The sequence below is a fragment of the Takifugu flavidus genome, chromosome 5 (genome assembly GCF_003711565.1).
Source record: "Takifugu flavidus isolate HTHZ2018 chromosome 5, ASM371156v2, whole genome shotgun sequence".
NCBI lineage: Eukaryota > Metazoa > Chordata > Actinopteri > Tetraodontiformes > Tetraodontidae > Takifugu > Takifugu flavidus.
In genome coordinates this window covers 11,698,811-11,718,883 of record NC_079524.1, presented here as the reverse complement: position 1 = coordinate 11,718,883, position 20,073 = coordinate 11,698,811, and the positions used below count along the sequence as shown (strand labels likewise).

General features: G+C 40.0%; 1 protein-coding gene and 1 long non-coding RNA gene across 4 annotated transcripts; one reads left to right on the top strand and one right to left on the bottom strand.

Annotated features, from left to right (window-relative positions):
- Positions 1 to 7,340: 7,340 nt before the first annotated feature.
- Positions 7,341 to 12,779, bottom strand: LOC130526375 (G2/M phase-specific E3 ubiquitin-protein ligase-like). 3 transcript variants are annotated; one of them, XR_008950716.1, is made up of 10 exons: positions 10,543 to 12,779; positions 10,320 to 10,438; positions 9,648 to 9,959; positions 9,467 to 9,543; positions 9,262 to 9,314; positions 8,926 to 9,111; positions 8,753 to 8,842; positions 8,314 to 8,627; positions 8,009 to 8,187; positions 7,341 to 7,768 (listed from the first exon to the last, which is right to left on the bottom strand). XR_008950716.1 is itself a non-coding variant. In XM_057033988.1 (9 exons), exons 5-9 carry the CDS (start codon positions 8,967 to 8,969, stop codon positions 7,733 to 7,735), a joined length of 663 nt encoding a protein of 220 aa, XP_056889968.1. In that variant the 5' UTR covers positions 8,970 to 9,111; positions 9,262 to 9,314; positions 9,467 to 9,543; positions 9,648 to 9,959; positions 10,320 to 12,779; the 3' UTR covers positions 7,405 to 7,732. The 3 variants fall into 3 exon arrangements, 2 of the variants coding, with proteins under 2 accessions (XP_056889968.1, XP_056889969.1); XM_057033988.1 differs by having other exon boundaries at positions 7,405 to 7,768; positions 10,320 to 12,779; XM_057033989.1 differs by having other exon boundaries at positions 7,405 to 7,768; positions 8,926 to 9,314; positions 10,513 to 12,779.
- A 1,217-nt stretch (positions 12,780 to 13,996) lies between these two features.
- LOC130525996 (uncharacterized) lies at positions 13,997 to 16,416 on the top strand. The gene is made up of 3 exons (XR_008950635.1): positions 13,997 to 14,344; positions 15,008 to 15,530; positions 15,642 to 16,416. It is a non-coding gene; the product is annotated as an uncharacterized LOC130525996 (long non-coding RNA).
- The last annotated feature ends 3,657 nt before the right edge of the window (positions 16,417 to 20,073 follow it).

Below are 20,073 nucleotides of genomic sequence, written 5' to 3'. Positions count from 1 at the left end.
GAGTAATTTCTGCCACTGCTCCAGGGCACACAGGTACCCCGGGGACCCCCACTGCTCTCCCCCCAAACTGCTGGCAGCTTCCTGTCTGGAATGGGGTTGGAGAAAGTAGAGTTTCATATTTACGTGATGCAGTGAACCTCCACTGCAAAACTCCTGTAAATCCCTAAATTTCTGTGCATTTAACATTTTTGGGCAGATAAAAATGTAGTTAGACAAAGGGAATGGCAGCCATTTAGCACCCCACTTTCATCCGCCTACACGTCCCTCAATCCCAATCGTACAGAGTGGAAACAGTGGGTAGTTGGGTGTGAAATTGAAAAGGTGTATGTGTCTTGTTAAAATGGTCATTTTTATTTGACTTTTGACACATTTAATCAAATTATTATTCTGTAATGTGAATAATAGAACATCTATAGATATGCTTGAGACCTCTCGCGCTTGCTGAAGAAATGCTTCACTGCAGAGAAGATCTTGTCCAAATAGTTCAAATTTTTGGTCGGTTCCTTCAGAAGACTCTTGGCTATGGATGCAATGCAACGTGGAACCGTTGTATCACAGCAATCAGTCCATAACTGCATGATCTCATCTATTGTGCCCAACTGTTTGCACAAGCTCTTGTGGATTGTCTCATCCAGTCTCTTGAATGAGTTGGCTGTGATATGACACTCGACATCCTGGAGTTCACTGCAGACTTTCTGAAACATGTGATCGACTAAATCAATGTTGTAGTTGGGTACCATCTTTGCATCTTGGTATAGGTGGTGTACTATCTTCTCAATTAAAAACCTGATGTATACTTGGTTTGCTGTGTAACAGGCATCGTGTGTTCTTTCAGTATGATCAAAGGCACAACTTCTGGCTGTGTTGTGGTTTTCCTGGCTGGGAGGTTAACACTTTCAACGAGCTGTGTCAGCACAGTTTTCAGGAACCAGTTCATCATTACTTGACATGTCCAAGATTTCCTCCATATGTCTGCATGTAATTCATATTGGGATTTTGGAAGACCCTTACTTCGGCCATCAGCTTTTTGTATATTTTCCTGCCAGTATTTGTTCAGAAGTTGAAATAGTTTTTCAGTAAAAACCAAGTTATTAGTGTTGGAAACATTGTCAAGTGCAAGAACTATGGATGTCTCATTTTTACTATGAAGCCAAGACTCAATGTTATCTATCAGCTCCTTAACGGACTCGGTGCTCTCCGCCTTCTTGCTGGGGCAGTGCTTCCTCTTTAGTTGATCAATTAGGTGGTGAATCCAGATGTTAAGAAAACACTTCGTAAAGAAATTTCTCACCTTGCACCTTATTTTCCTCAATTTCTTTTTGTCCTGGGTTTTGTCATGTGACTTGAGGAGGTCACCTGAGAGGACACTAATTCTAGAGCAGTGTCATTCCACACCTTCTCATATTCTGTGGCAGGTACATGCTCCAACATAGGACTAACAATTTCATTCAACTCTTCTTCCAGTATTTCTTGTATACCTTTTGGTGGTCTATCACTGCCACTTAGGACCCTTCCATATTCCTCATGTTGAACTTTACATTCTTGTTTGTGCTTTTTTGGCACAAAAGATTTCTTCATTTTCTTCCCCCAACCTCTTCAAAAGTCCAGAGGCATAACTTATCATGGAATCCAATCCAAAGAAAGGAGTGACCCGCTCCTTATTCTTGGAAAGGATAGCTTCCAGGTTTTTTCCAACCTCTGTCTGAATCATTTCAGACAAGCTTCTTAAGTTTCATCATCTTCAGCTTGATCTGGAATGGCCAGAGCCTCAGAGAAACTCCTGGGAAATGATTCATTCATACTGGAAACAATACTTGCCCTACGTTTGGGATTTAATTTGATTTCTGCCAACAAGCTGGCTGTAGTTAAAGTCATAATGTCCAAAAGGAACTCGGCCAGCAGGATTCTTGTTTTTAAATCAGTGCAACCAGATATAATCAAGTTCCATTGTTCTTCTGTAATTTTTTCAAAAAGGGTTTTGACAGATGACCTGAAATTGTCCACTGTCAATGTCTCAATACGTTTTCTTGAAGATCTCATCATTTTTAACAGTAGCTGTGACTATTATAGTTTGCTTCTACAGTATTGCGTGTAGTTAAATTTTTGCTTGACTGGTTTATGCTTGTATGAATGACTAAAATGAGTGGCATTATAACATCAAAGGCACTATAGCTTTGAATTGTTAATGAAAGTGTAGATGGCTTGTCCTTTGACTACATGTTTCTTGTATAAACACGAAAGCTGCCTATTACAGTCCTGGAGGATCAGTCAGTTTGAAGAAAACTTCAAGACCATGAAAGCTCAAGGGGTCTTTTTTCATTCCACGTTCAAAAAAGGTCACTAAAAAATGAATCCAATTATTTAAGTTAACAAAGATCAGATTTTAAGATGTTCAAAACCTCAACTTTCACTGAAATTGTGTAGGTCCACTTTCCTTGTTAACAGGCATGCATGTTCAAATGTAGACTTTTTAATATTGGATTAACTGAGTAGTTTGTATTGTACATTTCGATATTGACACTACAGTACAGTATGGTTGAGAAATCAATACCACTTTGACCAGTGATGCAAAAGAAATCCACTAAACTTGTTTGAAGTGGACTATGCAAAAGGTAATGCAAAACAAAACATAATGGATACAATTAAATCTGTGCGCATTGTTTTATTCTGGATGCCAAGGTGTTCATGTCCACTGTGACCACCTGTAGCATATATAGTGTATAGGCAGCAATGATACAAGGTTGCATAACAAAGCTTGCTCTATGACGGAAGTCCCTTGACTTTAATATTTGGAAGATCAAAGTCCCTCTAGAATCCAGAAAATCAGCAAATCAGCTCTTCCTTGGTCCACCATAGTTTTATCCGTCAAAGTACACATCTTAAGGTTAAAAATATATATGGAATCAAAATGTATCCAATGAAGGCTTCATGTAGGTGTATAAATTACATTGTGGCTGGGCATTTATTTAATTTAACGATACTCCTTGAGATCATTAACTAGAATAAAATAATATTCTTCATTTCAATCCTGAGCCGGACAGACTGCAAGTTATCAAATAAGTTAAATTAAACAAAGAAATCCCCAACTCTACACGCTGAAAGAGTCCTGTCCATCTAGTCCTTGGTTGATTAGTTTCCCCGATTATCAAGAAAAACTTCATTGTGCCTGATTAATTAATATATACTGTAACACTGATAACCAGCTGTCGACTTTAAGGCCACTGAATACAATGATTCACACAGTGACAGTCAAGGTAATTTAAGAAGAACACAAAATATCTATTGTGTCTGAAAAACAGCTTGGTCAGATATTCATTGTGGTTGCCAATGGTCTTTCAAAACATTAGAGGACCGTCGTTGTCAGATTCAGATATTACATGAAAATAAACATTTTTGGTCCTTAAAAGAAAAAAAAGAACAAAACTCACATTTCTCCTTGTACAATGTTGATTGTCAGATTATCCGTTTAACACCTATTGAAAGCCCATATGCAGGATATCTGTATGAATCTTGCTGCCACTGCTGTACCTTGAGGACCATTGTTCTTCCAAGCTCTGAATGGTGGACAGTGAGGGTGCAGACAGAACAGTCAAGAACTGGCAATGGGGCTCCACAGAAAATGGAAGAAGCATCAGATGATCAGGAACAGCACATTCCTAACCCCACCGGAAGCCAGGCACACTATACACCGGCATATCCACACGAGAGTCGTCACAAGCCCAAGGGTACACACCTACCCGACTATGGCCAACCACCCTCCAGAGAGGCCAAAGCACCTGCCGCCCACCAAGCCCGGTGAGAAAAAGAGGACCCAACCTGAAAGCAACCCCAACGTGCAACACCCGAGAGAGCCAACTCATACAAACTCATAACCACTCGCAACACAAACAGGTGCACTCAAATACCAACAACACACATATCCGCAAACACACAGAAAAGAAAAGAAACAAATAGTCGGATCCTAAATGGTCAGTTTTTGTGGGCACTCTAGAGCACAGGGTCCAACAACCCCCCATGACGTATGGGTACCCCAGGCCCAATGCTATTTTCCACGAACAGGAGTAATTTCTGCCACTGCTCCAGGGCACACAGGTACCCCGGGGACCCCCACTGCTCTCCCTCCAAACTGCTGGCAGCTTCCTGTCTGGAATGGGGTTGGAGAAAGTAGAGTTTCATATTTATGTGATGCAGTGAACCTCCACTGCAAAACTCCTGTAAATCCCTAAATTTCTGTGCATTTAACATTTTTGGGCAGATAAAAATGTAGTTAGACAAGGGAATGGCAGCCATTTAGCACCCCACTTTCATCCGCCTACACCTCCCTCAATCCCAATCGTACAGAGTGGAAACAGTGGGTAGTTGGGTGTGAAATTGAAAAGGTGTATGTGTCTTGTTAAAATGGTCATTTTTATTTGACTTTTGACACATTTAATCAACTATTATTCTGTAATGTGAATAATAGAACATCTATAGATATGCTTGAGACCTCTCGCGCTTGCTGAAGAAATGCTTCACGGCAGAGAAGATCTTGTCCAAATAGTTCAAATTTTTGGTCGGTTCCTTCAGAAGACTCTTGGCTATGGATGTAATGCAACGTGGAACCGTTGTATCACAGCAATCAGTCCATAACTGCATGATCTCATCTATTGTGCCCAACTGTTTGCACAAGCTCTTGTGGATTGTCTCATCCAGTCTCTTGAATGAGTTGGCTGTGATATGACACTCAACATCCTGGAGTTCACTGCAGACTTTCTGAAACATGTGATCGACTAAATCAATGTTGTAGTTGGGTACCATCTTTGCATCTTGGTATAGGTGGTGTACTATCTTCTCAATTAAAAACCTGATGTATACTTGGTTTGCTGTGTAACGGGCATCGTGTGTTCTTTCAGTATGATCCAAAGGCACAACTTCTGGCTGTGTTGTGGTTTTCCTGGCTGGGAGGTTAACACTTTCAACGAGCTGTGTCAGCACAGTTTTCAGGAACCAGTTCATCATTACTTGACATGTCCAAGATTTCCTCCATATGTCTGCATGTAATTCATATTGGGATTTTGGAAGACCCTTACTTCGGCCATCAGCTTTTTGTATATTTTCCTGCCAGTATTTGTTCAGAAGTTGAAATAGTTTTTCAGTAAAAACCAAGTTATTAGTGTTGGAAACATTGTCAAGTGCAAGAACTATGGATGTCTCATTTTTACTATGAAGCCAAGACTCAATGTTATCTATCAACTCCTTAATGGACTCGGTGCTCTCCGCCTTCTTGCTGGGGCAGTGCTTCCTCTTTAGTTGATCAATTAGGTGGTGAATCCAGATGTTAAGAAAACATTTTGTAAAGAAATTTCTCACCTTGCACCTTATTTTCCTCAATTTCTTTTTGTCCTGGGTTTTGTCATGTGACTTGAGGAGGTCACCTGAGAGGACACTAATTTCTAGAGCAGTGTCATTCCACACCTTCTCATATTCTGTGGCAGGTACATGCTCCAACATAGGACTAACAATTTCATTCAACTCTTCTTCCAGTATTTCTTGTATACCTTTTGGTGGTCTATCACTGCCACTTAGGACCCTTCCATATTCCTCATGTTGAACTTTACATTCTTGTTTGTGCTTTTTTGGCACAAAAGATTTCTTCATTTTCTTCCCAAACCTCTTCAAAAGTCCAGAGGCATAACTTATCATGGAATCCAATCCAAAGAAAGGAGTGACCCGCTCCTTATTCTTGGAAAGGATAGCTTCCAGGTTTTTTCCAACCTCTGTCTGAATCATTTCAGACAAGCTTCTTAATGTTTCATCTTCAGCTTGATCTGGAATGGCCAGAGCCTCAGAGAAACTCCTGGGAAATGATTCATTCATACTGGAAACAATACTTGCCCTACGTTTGGGATTTAATTTGATTTCTGCCAACAAGCTGGCTGTAGTTAAAGTCATAATGTCCAAAAGGAACTCGGCCAGCAGGATTCTTGTTTTTAAATCAGTGCAACCAGATATAATCAAGTTCCATTGTTCTTCTGTAATTTTTTCAAAAAGGGTTTTGACAGATGACCTGAAATTGTCCACTGTCAATGTCTTAATACGTTTTCTTGAAGAGCTCATCATTTTTAACAGTAGCTGTGACTATTATAGTTTGCTTCTACAGTATTGTGTGTAGTTAAATTTCTACTTGACTGGTTTATGCTTGTATGAATGACTAAAATGAGAGGCATTATAACATCAAAGGCATTATAGCTTTGAATTGTTAACGAAAGTGTAGATGGCTTGTCCTTTGACTACATGTTTCTTGTATAAACATGAAAGCTGCCTATTACAGTCCTGGAGGATCAGTCAAGTGTGATCGGCCACTATTTTCTGTCATGCGTGCGAAACCTCTCTCTCATTCCCATGAGATTGAGGACTGATTGCGGCACTGAGAACGGAATCATGGCTGCAATTCAGTGCACCCTACGCCACCACCACAGAGACTACTACTCTGGACCGTCCAGCCACATGTATGGCTCATCCACAAATAAACAGAGGATTGAGTCCTGGTGCTCCATATTCAGAAAGGGGAGGTAAATGGCCTTCATCAAGTAATTTACCTTCTATTTCACTCATTCACTTATACATATGTATATGCTTAGAATGATCATTTATTTTACCAATTTCCATAGGAGTCAGTTCTGGATGGAGCTATTTGCAGACCTTAGAGACGCCGGATACTTCAACGGGAGTCATGAGCATCAGTGTCTACTGAGATACTGCTTTGGTGATGTCATTCAGAAGGACTTGGACGAGTGTGTTGGATTGTGGAACAGCCACAGGATCCGGCCCTCCAAAACAGCATCATGTCCAGGAGGAGTGCCCAATGAGCTCTACTACTTACCACACCGGTAATATTTGATGGTAGATTGTCTGCAGTAATTTTGTTTTTCAAATAAATGTAATGATATCTTCTGTGTAACATAGGTTTGACTCCAGAGACTGTGGATTTCAAATCGAACAGACTCAACTGGATGCTTTTCCTGAGGCTCACCTGACAAGAGCTCCATGTGGGGATGCAAACATGCAGGAGTACCTGGACTTTGCCATGCAGCGCAATCATTTACAGAAGGCAGAGTACTGGCAGTCTGCAACAGAGCTGTATCTGAAACTAAAAATAATTATTCAGCTATGAGTTGGAAAGACATTATAAAGGTGTAACTTGTACACAAAGTGTCTTAATTTGTCACCTGCAGCATCATTATTTTAAAGTGGGAAATATGAATAAACATAATGCGTAGTAATGAGCATGGATTTCCTTTTTTTTAATAGATAAAATCGTGAACTACTGTTTCATGAACAGAACACAGATTCAGAATGATGAACCCCCCCCCCCCCCAAATAAAACAAAAAACAAAACAGCCTCTTACTTTAACATCAAACACTTGCAACAAAACACATGTTTAACATCACTTTAACAGCCTCTTACTTTAACATCAAAACACTTGCAACTGCACCTTTAGGTGCACCAATGACAACGGCATAACAATAAACATTTTTGAGTCCAATATGGCTCATAAACAGCCAAATCCTGGACTATTCTGAATTCCAAAGTCCATTTGTGCCTTAAACACACTGTAGGAATCCAGGAGTGGTAATTTCAACAAGTTAGAACAAGTATTTGACATTGGGAATGGAGAGCCATCCAGGAACTCAATTTTTGGCAACGGTTCCAACCCAGAAGGAGGAAGTGACGTCAGCCCTGTGGCAAACATCAAAACGTCTTCCACAGACACAGCAGCCTCGCCTTCTGCAAAGAAAAAATGTTCAGGTAGATATACATGGTAATGTGCTTTGGGAGACACTGTGCTGTGTCTCATGATGCATTCTTGCAGAGCATCCATTGAAGCAGCATTCTCAATATGAAAGACCAAAAAAGAGAAACATCACAATAAATATTTGGATATCCTTCCATATTTTTATTCACTGACATGCTGACATGATGTAACCATGGTGTGTTCTACCAAACTGTGCTTTATGCTATTCTCACCTCTTGCAAAACTTTCCTTATTTCCTCATCAGTTATTGCATTAACTGTTGATTTGAATGAAGGCCGGCCAGCAAGATACTGTACAAGATCTTCTGACAGGAAATGGGGCCCTGGACCTCCATGCACAACTGACAAAGCTATCATCTTTCCTGCCATGAAATATTCATCCTCCCTAACAGCTGCAAAGGAATTCATATTGCAAAATTAAAACATATATACACTTGAAGACATCGAGGAAAAGAAGCAAATGCAATGTGATTTATATATATTTAATTAGTGTAGCGCACATCTAACCCTATGCATACCCTTTGCATTGTAGACCAAGAACTGATTTCCATCTGATCCATCAAAAATGGGCCAGTCTTTCAGGTGTTTCATAAGAAGAGTAAAGAATTCTCTTCTGGGACCACCTGTGTCAATTCCCTCCTCAAAAACACTAGCATCATCAGTGAATCTCACCAGCATGTCACAGTTTTCAGTATATGTTGGACGCTTGAAACCTCTGACTGCTCCATCCCAAACATTAGCCCTTGAGATGTTGAACCTGCTGACCCTTTTGTGATCAATAGGTAGTGACAAGTTTGCCACAATGTCGGGCAGTGTAATGCTCATCTCCTCCCTGTAATGACAGAAAATGATTTAATTAATGGGTATCAACACACAATGAACCCTTTTAGCAGAATTAGTTAAATACCAGCAATACTTCACAACAAAAAAACTGGAATGCCAGTCAGAAGTTCTTACACTGCAGTGTGTTGCAAATTCTCAACATCGACCGCAACCAGCTCCTCATCAATGTCCTCAACATCTGGTGCATACAGGTCTGTGTAGTTACTGTTGGAAAATTAAAATCTCTACATCAAAACGTCTTACAAACATAAAATTCCCAAATAAATTCCCTATCATTTATTACATACCTGTAGCAAGAAGTCATGGCTGGATTTGTTTCAGGTCGATCCATATCTTCAGCATCAGATATTACTATCTGAAAAACAAATGAACACGTATGAAATAACAACAATGGAATTAAGGAATTTCCAGCTGCCACAGTCGGCCCAAATACCTGACCAGGCTGAATAGTTGCTGAATGTCCTGGTGCATCTCTGAAACATGATTAAAATGACAAAATTATTACATTATTTATTTCTGTCCTTCAGGCAAGATTCCTAGTGCTTGACTGCCACTAGAAAGGACCTCTCATTAAATGTCTGACTCCCTCTTTGGCAAAGGCTGGGTGCCAAAAATGCACTGACCTTTCATGTTCCGGTATGTTTTGCAGAGTACTTTGGTTTTGTGGTTCAAAAACCTGACAGGAAACACAAATTTATCAACAATTAGTCTCAGCTTCCATAACGTGTCCCTCATCATGTACAGTATATATTAATACTGGAAGGTTGTCAGTTTTGTCATTGATAAATACATTTATTCATTTGTATATAATAGAAAATAATGGCTTACCACAGTGTCAGCTTGATTGAATTCAGCTGAGCTCCTTGAAGTGAGGACAATTTCAGAATCAGAATCTGATTCCACTGCTGTAAAAACAAGAAAATTCCACAGATCATGCAGCTAATGGTGATATATCCTTCAGTGCAGCATCTAAAATAGATAAAATTATTGCATCATGCGATCCACTAACCTCCTTTAAAATGCTGTTCAAGGCAAATAAAAAAGGTGATCCTGCAATATGGCCTCCCAAATTCTTTTTTATATTCTGCCAATTAGAATGACCTTTCTGACCCAGGCACATGCATCACCTCAGAGCAGTCTGGATACAAAAGGTCATAAGTCCCTTCTGGTGTGTCCTGGTTGAATGTCCTCATCTTCTGGACCGCTTTTTTTAGGATGTCAGGTGCTTCTACTGTATATCCGGGTCAACAAATAACGGGAGTGTTCTCCCTCTTAGAGGTTTTAGAAAAGTCTCATGTCGCACCATCGTTCCAATGTTTATCTAAAAAATGAAAAAGGTACGGTTAATTTCATGTACTATAAAAAGTAACACAAAAGATTATACATACACCAGTACTTCCCATTAATTATGGAGAACATGAAGGTGACATTTCCCTCCATGTTCTAATTTATGTCAACACAGTTTCATAGTTAGCCGAACATGACTGGAAACTACACTCCAGTTATAGTAGTTGCACTGTCTTGCCGAGTTGCTTCAGCAAAGCGTCTCATCTTGCATGAGTGCTACATGCTTTAAAATCTATGCACAGATTCCTGTGTCAAAGTTCTCTTACATAGATCTATTTTTGAGCGACCCCGAGTCAGACAGTCGAGTATTGATAATACAGTCAGTACAACAGACCTGCACGTGTTTTCTCTCTTTAGCCCGATGTCTTCCCCCGTAGTTATAAGACTGACGCTCCTTGGATTTTGAATTTCTGTAGTCCAGGAACTGCTTATATGACGGTAAATGTTTTTCTGCTGAAATTAAAGTCAAGTTTACAGAAAGTTAGCAGCCGCTAACCAATGGTACAGCTGATTCACGTTGTACGTACTTCAGATAGCGACGGTTATGCTACACTAACTTTGCTTAGCATTAACAGGCTGTTGAGACGTCCCTGGTACCGCTGGTTCTTCAGTCTGTGCTGCGGCATTTAAAAACGCCAAAGACCGACCACAGGCAACACAAAACGGCGTCAATCTGTTCAAATGTTTGCCACAAAACGGGCAAAAGGCCACTTGCATGTCGTCCATCCTGTGTTCACGATGAAGTCCTTACCCGTTTTCGATTCAAATGATGCAGTTGGTAATTCCCTTTCCGGCTGAAAAAGTAAGTTGGTAATTCCCTAATGTATAGGCAGCAGTGATACAAGGTTGCATAACAAAGCTTGCTCTATGACGTAAGTCCCTTGACTTTGATATTTGGAAGATCAAAGTCCCTCTAGAATCCAGAAAATCAGCTCTTCCTTGGTCCATCATAGTTTTATCCGTCACATCTAAGTACATATCTTAAGGTAAAAATATATATGGAATCAAAAGGTATCCAATGAAGGCTTCATGTAGGTGTACAAATTACATTGCAAGTTATCAAATAAGTTAAATTAAACAAAGAAATCCCCAACTCTACATGCTGAAAGACTCCAGTCCATCTAGTCCTTGGTTGATTAGTTTTCCCCAATTATCAAGAAAAACTTCATTGTGCCTGATTAATTAATATATACTGTAACACTGATAACCAGCTGTCGACTTTAAGGCCACTGAATACAATGATTCACACACTGACAGTAAAGGCTATTTAAGAAGAACACAAAATATCTATTGTTTCTGAAAAACAGCTTGGTCAGATATTCATTGTGGTTGCCAATGGTCTTTCAAAACATTAGAGGACCGTCGTTGTCAGATTCAGATATTACATGAAAATAAACATTTTTGGTCCTGAAAAGAAAAAAAAAGAACAAAACTCACATTTCTCCTTGTACAATGTTGATTGTCAGATTGTCCATTTAACACCTATTGAAAGCCCATATGCAGGATATCTGTATGAATCTTGCTGCCACTGCTGTACCTTGAGGACCATTGTTTTTCAAGCTTTGAATGGTGGACAGTGAGGGTGCAGACAAAACAGCAAACTACAGCAGAACTTTACTGATAATTTAATTACCCTCCTTTGTCTCTGCACCACCTCTACATGACCTACTTGGGGTAGGTTTTTGCTGATGATCAAGCAAAGTAAAGTGATAGCATCCGTGAATGCAGCCCACATGCTGATTGGCTCAAAGGTGTTGGGTTAATAGGATGGGTGAAGGTTATTGTGGGGTTACTTTTTCTATTTCCACCTCCCAGATTGGTTTCAGTATAATAGCTATGAATAATGTTCTGATTTCAAGATACACAAAAGAGCATTACATTTACATCTGCAACGCTTTTCTCTCACTGTGCCTTCAGAGAATCTCTCAATATAATTTGCAGTTGGATTGTTTCAACATCTAGTGAAAGCGCAATTGCCCATGTTTCACATTGGCTATCAGTGTGATTTGTGGAAATGTAACCTACATTCACCCTCATTCTATCTATAATAAAAAGATTCAATTATTACATTAAATTTCCATTCCTGATCAATCTAAGAAACCCACAGAAATGTATCCCGTATTGTAGTTGATAGTGCTTATGATGGAATACTGTATGAGAAATAATCGCATCCATTACTGTCCCATTAATCTGCCCTGGGATCTTTATTTCGGGTATAAAAGTAGAGTTTTACAAAGACTTCCAAACTGATTGTTTTCACATTTGGCTAAAAAAAATGAAGGAAAAAAAATCAATCCATTAAGAAAATGAGGGATGTTCATAATTTTCTTAAATCCTCTCTATCAGCTACTAAATTTCATTTTCATTCTTTTGTTGAGTCAGCAATTGGCACAGAGTTTCATATAGTAAATTAACTGTGGTTCCAGCAATAGATAGTGATGTGAGTCCAGCGTGAAAAGTCATTCTCCCATTCTTTTGTGTGGCCAGTCTCTCACAAATAATAATGTTGCAGTGTTAATTTAGTTTTTGCTTCTGTAGGCTTCCCTATGAACAACAGAGAGAAATCATGTCCTTCTCATCCTGTACAGAAATGCAAGTGTGACAGATCTCTGCACACGCTGACATGGATGCCCTTGAGGTGTAAAGATAGCTTGATTAATGTGTCAGCATAAAATTAATTTGGGAGCAGCCAGCTGAGTGATAGTAGCCAAAGAGTCAACAGGTCAACAGTAAGGGTGGTGGGGAGAGTTTGGCCAAAGGGGCTGGAAGATCCTGACATCTGTAGAGGACATGACTGCCTTGTTTGGTAGCAGAGGTTTTGAACCATTGAGTCAATAAATCCAAAACCACAATGACAGGGTTTTAGGTTTGGGACAGGAAAACCAGTCCCAATAAGCTGACCTTCAGATCTCTGCACCCTGTGTTTTTATCATCATACACATCACTCAAAGCTCCCCATAGCTTTTATATTTAAGCCCAAATCAACTTTTCCTGATATAATGGGCTAAAATACTATTTTACACCGTAGTGTTTCCACAAATATAGACTTGTGAATACAAATGACAGGTATGTTTTCTTTTATTGCCTGTGTGTTTTTTTTTTTTACCAAATAGTCGGTACAGAGTCACCCATTTTAATTTATGCCGAGGGACAGCAAATGGAAATTAGTTTATAGCTAACTCTGGTGCAGCTAAAAAGCTGTATGTTGTCCTAGTGAGATAAATAAACAATTGAATACATAAATACATACATAAATTGTATTTGATTTTTTTTTTTCATTATTTTATTTCCAGAGCATTTTTCTCTGCAAAGAGCACTGGAGTTACTCAGTGCAATGGATGGAGACATGTCAGATTTAGAAAATTTGTCTGACAATGATGATGCCATCCTGGATGCCAATTATCAACCCCCACCTCAGGAGCAAAGCAGCAGTGAGGATGAGAGTAGTGGTGATGAGGACCCCATTCCACAGCCCACTGAGCAGAGCAGGGGACGTAAACGTCTCCGTGGTGAAGATAATGGTTAGCCAAGACTTAGTGGATAATTGTTTATTTTAGGGCTTCAGGGCTAAGTAAATGTTTTAGAGGAATGCATAATGGTACAGCACCATTCAATGTTTGTAGCGAAATGCCAATTTACAACACTTGTTGACAGATTCAGGGACAGGTACAGGTTCAGACTATGGCGCTACCAGATCAGTCAAACTCGGCAGATTGAGGCTGATGGCTCAAATGATGGCCCAGAAGAGCCAACACCAGGACCAAGCCCTCAGGGACAATCCAATAAAGGTAATAATAATAATGGTTCTTATTTTGGCATGCCTTGAAGGCAAATCATAAAATTTCATATAAATATCCACTCAGATTCAACTATGTTATGCACCCATACACCTCAGTGAATTGCTTGTGTAACTTACTTCGCAATAAGCTTGATTTGTATTTTGATTCTGGTTGTGCAGGATGTGGAATGCGCTGGAGAGCAACTCCATTGATACCAAACCTTGCAGACGAAACTGAGCATGACAGAAACAGCTGGACCACACTGAACTATTTTGAACAGTTTATAGATAGAGATTTAATGAAAACTATAGCAGATTGTACTAACGCTGTGTCACTGAGTAGGAGTGGGGACCTACTCAAAACATCAGTAGATGAGGTTTACCATTTTTTTGGTGCCTGTATTCTGATGTCCTGTGTCCCATACCCAAAAATGAGGATGTACTGGTCCAAATCCCTGAGATTCACTTCTATCACTGACAGATTAACTCGTGACAGATTCTTCAAACTGAGGCAATCTCTAAAAGTCCTGATTGATGATGATGTGCCAGAAGACCTGAGGAAGAGTGACAAATTCTGGAAGGTGCGACCTTTTCTGGATCGGATTTTGCAATGCTGCAGGTCTCAGACTCGGCCTGAATGCGCATCAATCGACGAGCAGATGTGTTAGAGCCAATTTAGTTTCCTTAGTTTAGATATTTATTTGGGATAAGATTTCTTGGCCTCAGGCCACGTGCTTTTATTTTGACACAGGCTTTGGTCACATGACCAAGTAAAGATGGCTGCCCCTCCCTTGGCAGTCAGTCCTCAGTTAAACAAAGGAATGGTTAGTGGTGATATAGTTTTCTACCGCTTAAACCTGGTAACCTTTGAACTTAGAAAATGAACACTTAAATTTACTTATTCAAACCTTTTTTGTTGAGCCATTTTATTTGGATTATTTAGCCTTATTTTGGAATACAAACAATTTGGATTTATACCACCTGCTTGCCTGCCTGTCATTTTCCCCCTCTGCTTGCTTGCCTGCCTACCATTGCCTTTCTCCTTCTGCCTACATGCTACTTACCTGCTTGTGGCCTACTCACCTGTTTGCCTCCATCTTAAACACCTTCAACCGTCTAAAACCAAGGTATGAGCAACAGCTGTGCACAGTGTTTTAAGATAGGCGCGTAACAACTATACAACATCTTTCCTTTGAAGTTGAACTGAATTGAAACTGACACTCACAAGATGGTTCCTTTCACAGGAGCCTGTCCATGTAGGCAGTATTTGCCAATGAAGCTGAACCCTGTTGGCATAAAGAACTTTGTTTGTGCTACAACAGATGGCATTGTGCTGGACTTTGATCTGTATCAAGGTTCAGGTGCATTGCGTGAGCAGGTCGAAGAACCAGAGGGTCTGAGTTTGGGAAGCTTAGCCATGGCTCGTCTGTGTCAAACTCTGCATCGTGGCACAAAAGTGTATTGTGACCGGCTCTTCACAAGCATCCAAGGTGCGGAGTAAATGATGAAGAAGGAGCTGTACATGACTGGTACAGTAATGAAGAACTGCAGCAGTGCAGAAGTTACCTACTGACAAAAGCATGCAAAATGCAGGAAGAGGTACTTCAACAGAAGTTTCCACTGAAGATGGAAAGTTGTGTGTAGTGAAGTGGTTTGACAAGAAACCAGTTCTGATGATGTCTGCTGTTCATGGTACACAACCTGAAGACACCTGCCAGCGCTGGGACAAGATACAGAAAAAATATGTGTCACGACCCAGCATTGTCCGTGAGTACCTCAAGATGGGTGGAGTTGACTTGATTGATAGAATGATCAGTTACTATTGCATGAGCACTCGTACTAAGAAGTGGACAATGAGAATGCTAATGCACTTTACAGATCTGGCTTTAGCCAACAGCTGGCTACTCTACCGCAAAGACCTGACAACGTGAGATGCACCAAGGAAGAGCATCATGCAGTTCCTGGAGTTTCGTATGGAAGTGGCCAGGACCTTCTTGGCCCAGCAGTACAGTCAAGAAGATGATGCAGATTTTCCAGAGCTGTCAGAGGGAGAAGATGATTCAACACAAGGGAAAAGACGTCCAGTGATGGCAGTGCCCCATGTCTCTGTCCGCAGGAGGGCTAATGCACATCTCCCAGAGATGATCAGCCTGAAGAATGCAGCACGATGCAGAGCAGCAGGCTGCACAGGGAGAACCCGAGTGCGTTGTGTGACCTGCAAGGTGTTCTTGTGCTTGCAAACTGAGCTCAACTGTTACGCATTTCACACATAGATGTGGACATGTTCCTAATATAAAAGGGCATACATAGCCAATGCCAAATGCCTTGAATGTTTTATTTTTTTGTTACAGGCATGTGACGTCTATCTGCAATTATTTGCAGCATTTCTAATTAGCCATATCGTAGCTGTGACTGTCCAAAGGGGGCAAAAATGTTATTTTGTTTTGTTTTTTGTTACACAGCATTTTTTGTTCACTGTTACACTGTGACCTGCAAGGTGTTCTTGTGCTTACAAACTGAGCTCAACTGTTACGCAGCATTTCACACATTGATGTGGACATGTTCCTAAAGAAAAGGGCACTAAATACTTTGAATGTTTTATATTTTGTTACAGACATATGACGTCTATCTGCAACAGTTAGCAGTGTTTCTAATGAGCCATATTGTAGCTGTGACTGTCCAAAAGGGGCAAACATGTTTTTTCATTTTGTTTTTTGGGCTGTGATGTTTAAAACATGTTCAAAAATATGTCTGTATGTGTTATTAATACATGCAAAAGCAGTCATTATAGTCTAACCTGTATTCAGGATTCAAATGAAGAGTTTTCATTCTAGTACACAAAAAGTTTATAATTGACTTTATGGAAATTCAAAACGAGTGTACACATATGCGGCCATCATTTTTCTCTAAAACTACATCATGTCAAAAGATGATGCTTAGTTTTTATACATATCAGGTTCCAATAAGTCCAAATAGCAAAGAGAAATAAAAATTGCATATCAAACAAGAGCTCGGGTCTTAAGAGGTTTTTTCAGTCCCTCTGTACACATAAGTGTACATTGTGTTTAGCAGCATATTACATTGTTACTTTTACTAAACTTTGTCAAATTTGCATGCCATAGCAAACTATATTATCCTCCATCCTCCTATATACTATAGGTATATAGTCACCCACAAAAAACAAATGATTTGCTGTGGCTCCACTATTTCATTGCAGCCATCAAAATCAGTTGTATCTGCATTTCTGTACTTTTTGATCAAGTCTGTTTGGCCTCATTAAAACAGTCTTTTGCCCTGTCTGACAGCCAGTCAAGTTCATTCAAGTGTCCTTCCTACAAGAACAATGGCATTAAAAATGATTATTTCTCAGGACTGATGATCCGGCATCACTTTACCTTTTATCAGGTTGTTACTACAGGTGTAAATTACTGCTAATGTTTAAATGCTATTTCTTTTACTCCATAACCAGATATTTCTAAAATGTGATTAAGTGTGATACAAGTTACCAAGACTAACATTTTGGATTTAAAAAATGGACATACGCTTTAGATTAAATCCATGTAATTTAATGCATCTTTACTCACAAACTTACGAGGGCACGTGGGATAGAAAACATTGGGATTCTGTTGGGATGAAGCAGAGAGGAGTTCAGGGGCTGAGGGGAACCTTTCTCAGGAAAATAACCTTGGATGTTGATGCGGGTAATGCATTCCCCCTCAAGTCATTGCGCTGTTTTGGGAAATAGCACCATTAAAGTCATCAGTGTCTACAATGTGGAAAGAACACTGGCATGTGGGAACAGAAAAAAGCCTGGCTGACCTTGATGGAGCTTATTAGCATAAAGCAGCCCTTTGGGCCCCATAGTGGGTGGTGGTGTGAATGCATCTGTGTGGAGGAGTGAAGGCAGTTGCAAGTTGCTTCTCATAACCTTGTATTAGACTCAGCCCAACTATAATAAAGGACTCAGTGCTGTTTATGCAGATTAATAATAAAATTGAGAATGATACAATGATTAATGTGTTTGTTGTAGTTTAATGAGAAACCCAGAATTGGCTAAAAATGGGATTCTTTCATCAGGAATGAGAGATGATCTCCAGTCAAATGCTTTTTCTGTGCGTATATTTTAGATGAATTCACTCCACATTCTGCAGTTACCAGCCTCTTATCCCAGGAACCACTATAGAGGTGTTGGAAGTTCCTTTTTCATACAACAGTTTTCCAAGTTGCTTCAGACCGGGTCTTTATATTCTGGTAAAAACAAACAGTTCTCACTATAAAGTGAGGTACATAATATAATAGCATCATGAAGTGCTTATTAGAAAACAAAGAGGACAACAACAGAACCAACTTCCACAATTTCCTGTATTCCATTGTAGTAGACACACATGCACACACTTCCACATGTGAGCGCGCTGCCTACGTGTTTCTGTCTGGGAGGCAGCGCATCTCTGGGCCTAATTGTATCTTGGAGCTACTATGCAGTTCATCTCTGGAGACCTCATTATAAGATCCACAAGCTGTTCAGGCACGTACAAGCTCTCCTCAATCTCACATCGTATCAGCTTGTACATCATGGACATGTGCAATGTCCTTCGCCCCGCTGCTGTATTGACAAAATAAATTAATTATTGTCGATTAGAAAATGGCACACCTACAGACGAAGGTGCCCGAGACATAGGGGAAAGTCGCTCTGCACATGTTTGATCTAGCTGTTTTCTTTAAGGACTTTGGTTTGTAGTTCTTATCAGAACCACCAGAGCAGTCTGATTTAAAGTCCCCCTTAAACTGTAGTCATTCATGCCAAAGTACCCACCTCATACTTCTTCATGAGCTTTTACACTGTTTCTTTTTTTAATTTTTAACAGAAAATACTATCATTTCCAATCTGACATCACAGGGTGCCTATATTTTATATCTCCTAGAATATTTCAGTAGTGTAACTTTAGTAAAAACATGCACATGTCCTTTATAATGAAAGTATATTCTATGACCTGATGCATGCAACAGCTGCTCATAATCATGTAGAATTCATGCAGGTTAAAGTGCAAAGAGGCTTTTTGTAGAATGTTACATTTGTTCTCCAAGGACGTGGGAAAAATTTGTGTAGAGCCGGAGCTGGGAAGCTGTAAGCTTAGCTTATGATGTGAACAGGAACTGAGGGGAAAGGGGGATTTTAACAGCACCTTTAGAGCACCTTTCTGCAAACAGGATGGGTAATGAGTTGCTATCATTCAAGAGTGAATTAAAAATTACATTTCAGACCAACATTTTTTTTGTAAGTCTTATTTTGTGTCAAAAGAAGGCAAGTGACTTCAAACTGGGAAATATAATATGGAGAAGCATTCATTGACTCCAGGATGAATCGCCGTGTCACAAAGATTTGAAATATTGTAGCACGATGATCATTTTATATCACGGAAGGCTCATAAACTATAACTTCAACTATAATTTGCTCTTAGTCACAAGAGTCTAAGTTATTATTCATTTTTATTTCAACTGTGTGATTTGATGGATTTTAGCAGGCAGAACCCCTGTGAACCTCTGGTTGTCCCACAGAATTACTGTTGCTCTGGATACATTTATGCTCCTGACTGAAACCTCTGCAGAGCCCGTCTGTCTCTGTCAGGTTCTTTCTGCAGATAAATAAAGCACTGATTGCTTTTGTCAAGTAACAAATACAAAAAACAGCCTGTTCATATCTGCATCAAGTTGGTCCCGCAAAGGAGGTAATTACCATCAAGGTCTCCTAATGATACACAAATGAGCATGCGCGTGCACACACACATTTACTCATCTTTTGAATGAAGTCACCTCTACCTCTTGGCTGTGGCCCAAGCATAAAGAGAGTATTGTCAGTATCACAATGAGAAAGAATGACGGCCCCCTCCACATGAGATGGATATGGTGTCCTTGTCCATTCAACCCCACTGAGCCCTCACCACGGTTTATTGTCTCCCGCTCCCTGTCAAATGTGCAGTTCCCGCCTCCCTTGCCAGCATCATCGCTTACTGACAGTGCCATCTGATCTGAAGGAAAGTGAAACCTTTTAATGCACACTGACCTCTGCCTATACCTCCTGTCATGGGGGGACTGCTGTCTGCATCCCACATTCACATGTTCTGCCCTATGCAGTTAAATGCATACGACATTCTATTTAGCCATAAACTCTTTCATGCTTTGCTGCTTTATTGAAAATCCTTATGAATGTGTATCCATAAATTCCAGTTGAGAGACGTTTGACCCCTTTAGGCACTTCCTTGAATACATTTGTGGTTTCAATCATAAATCCAAATATTTATTGAGGACATTT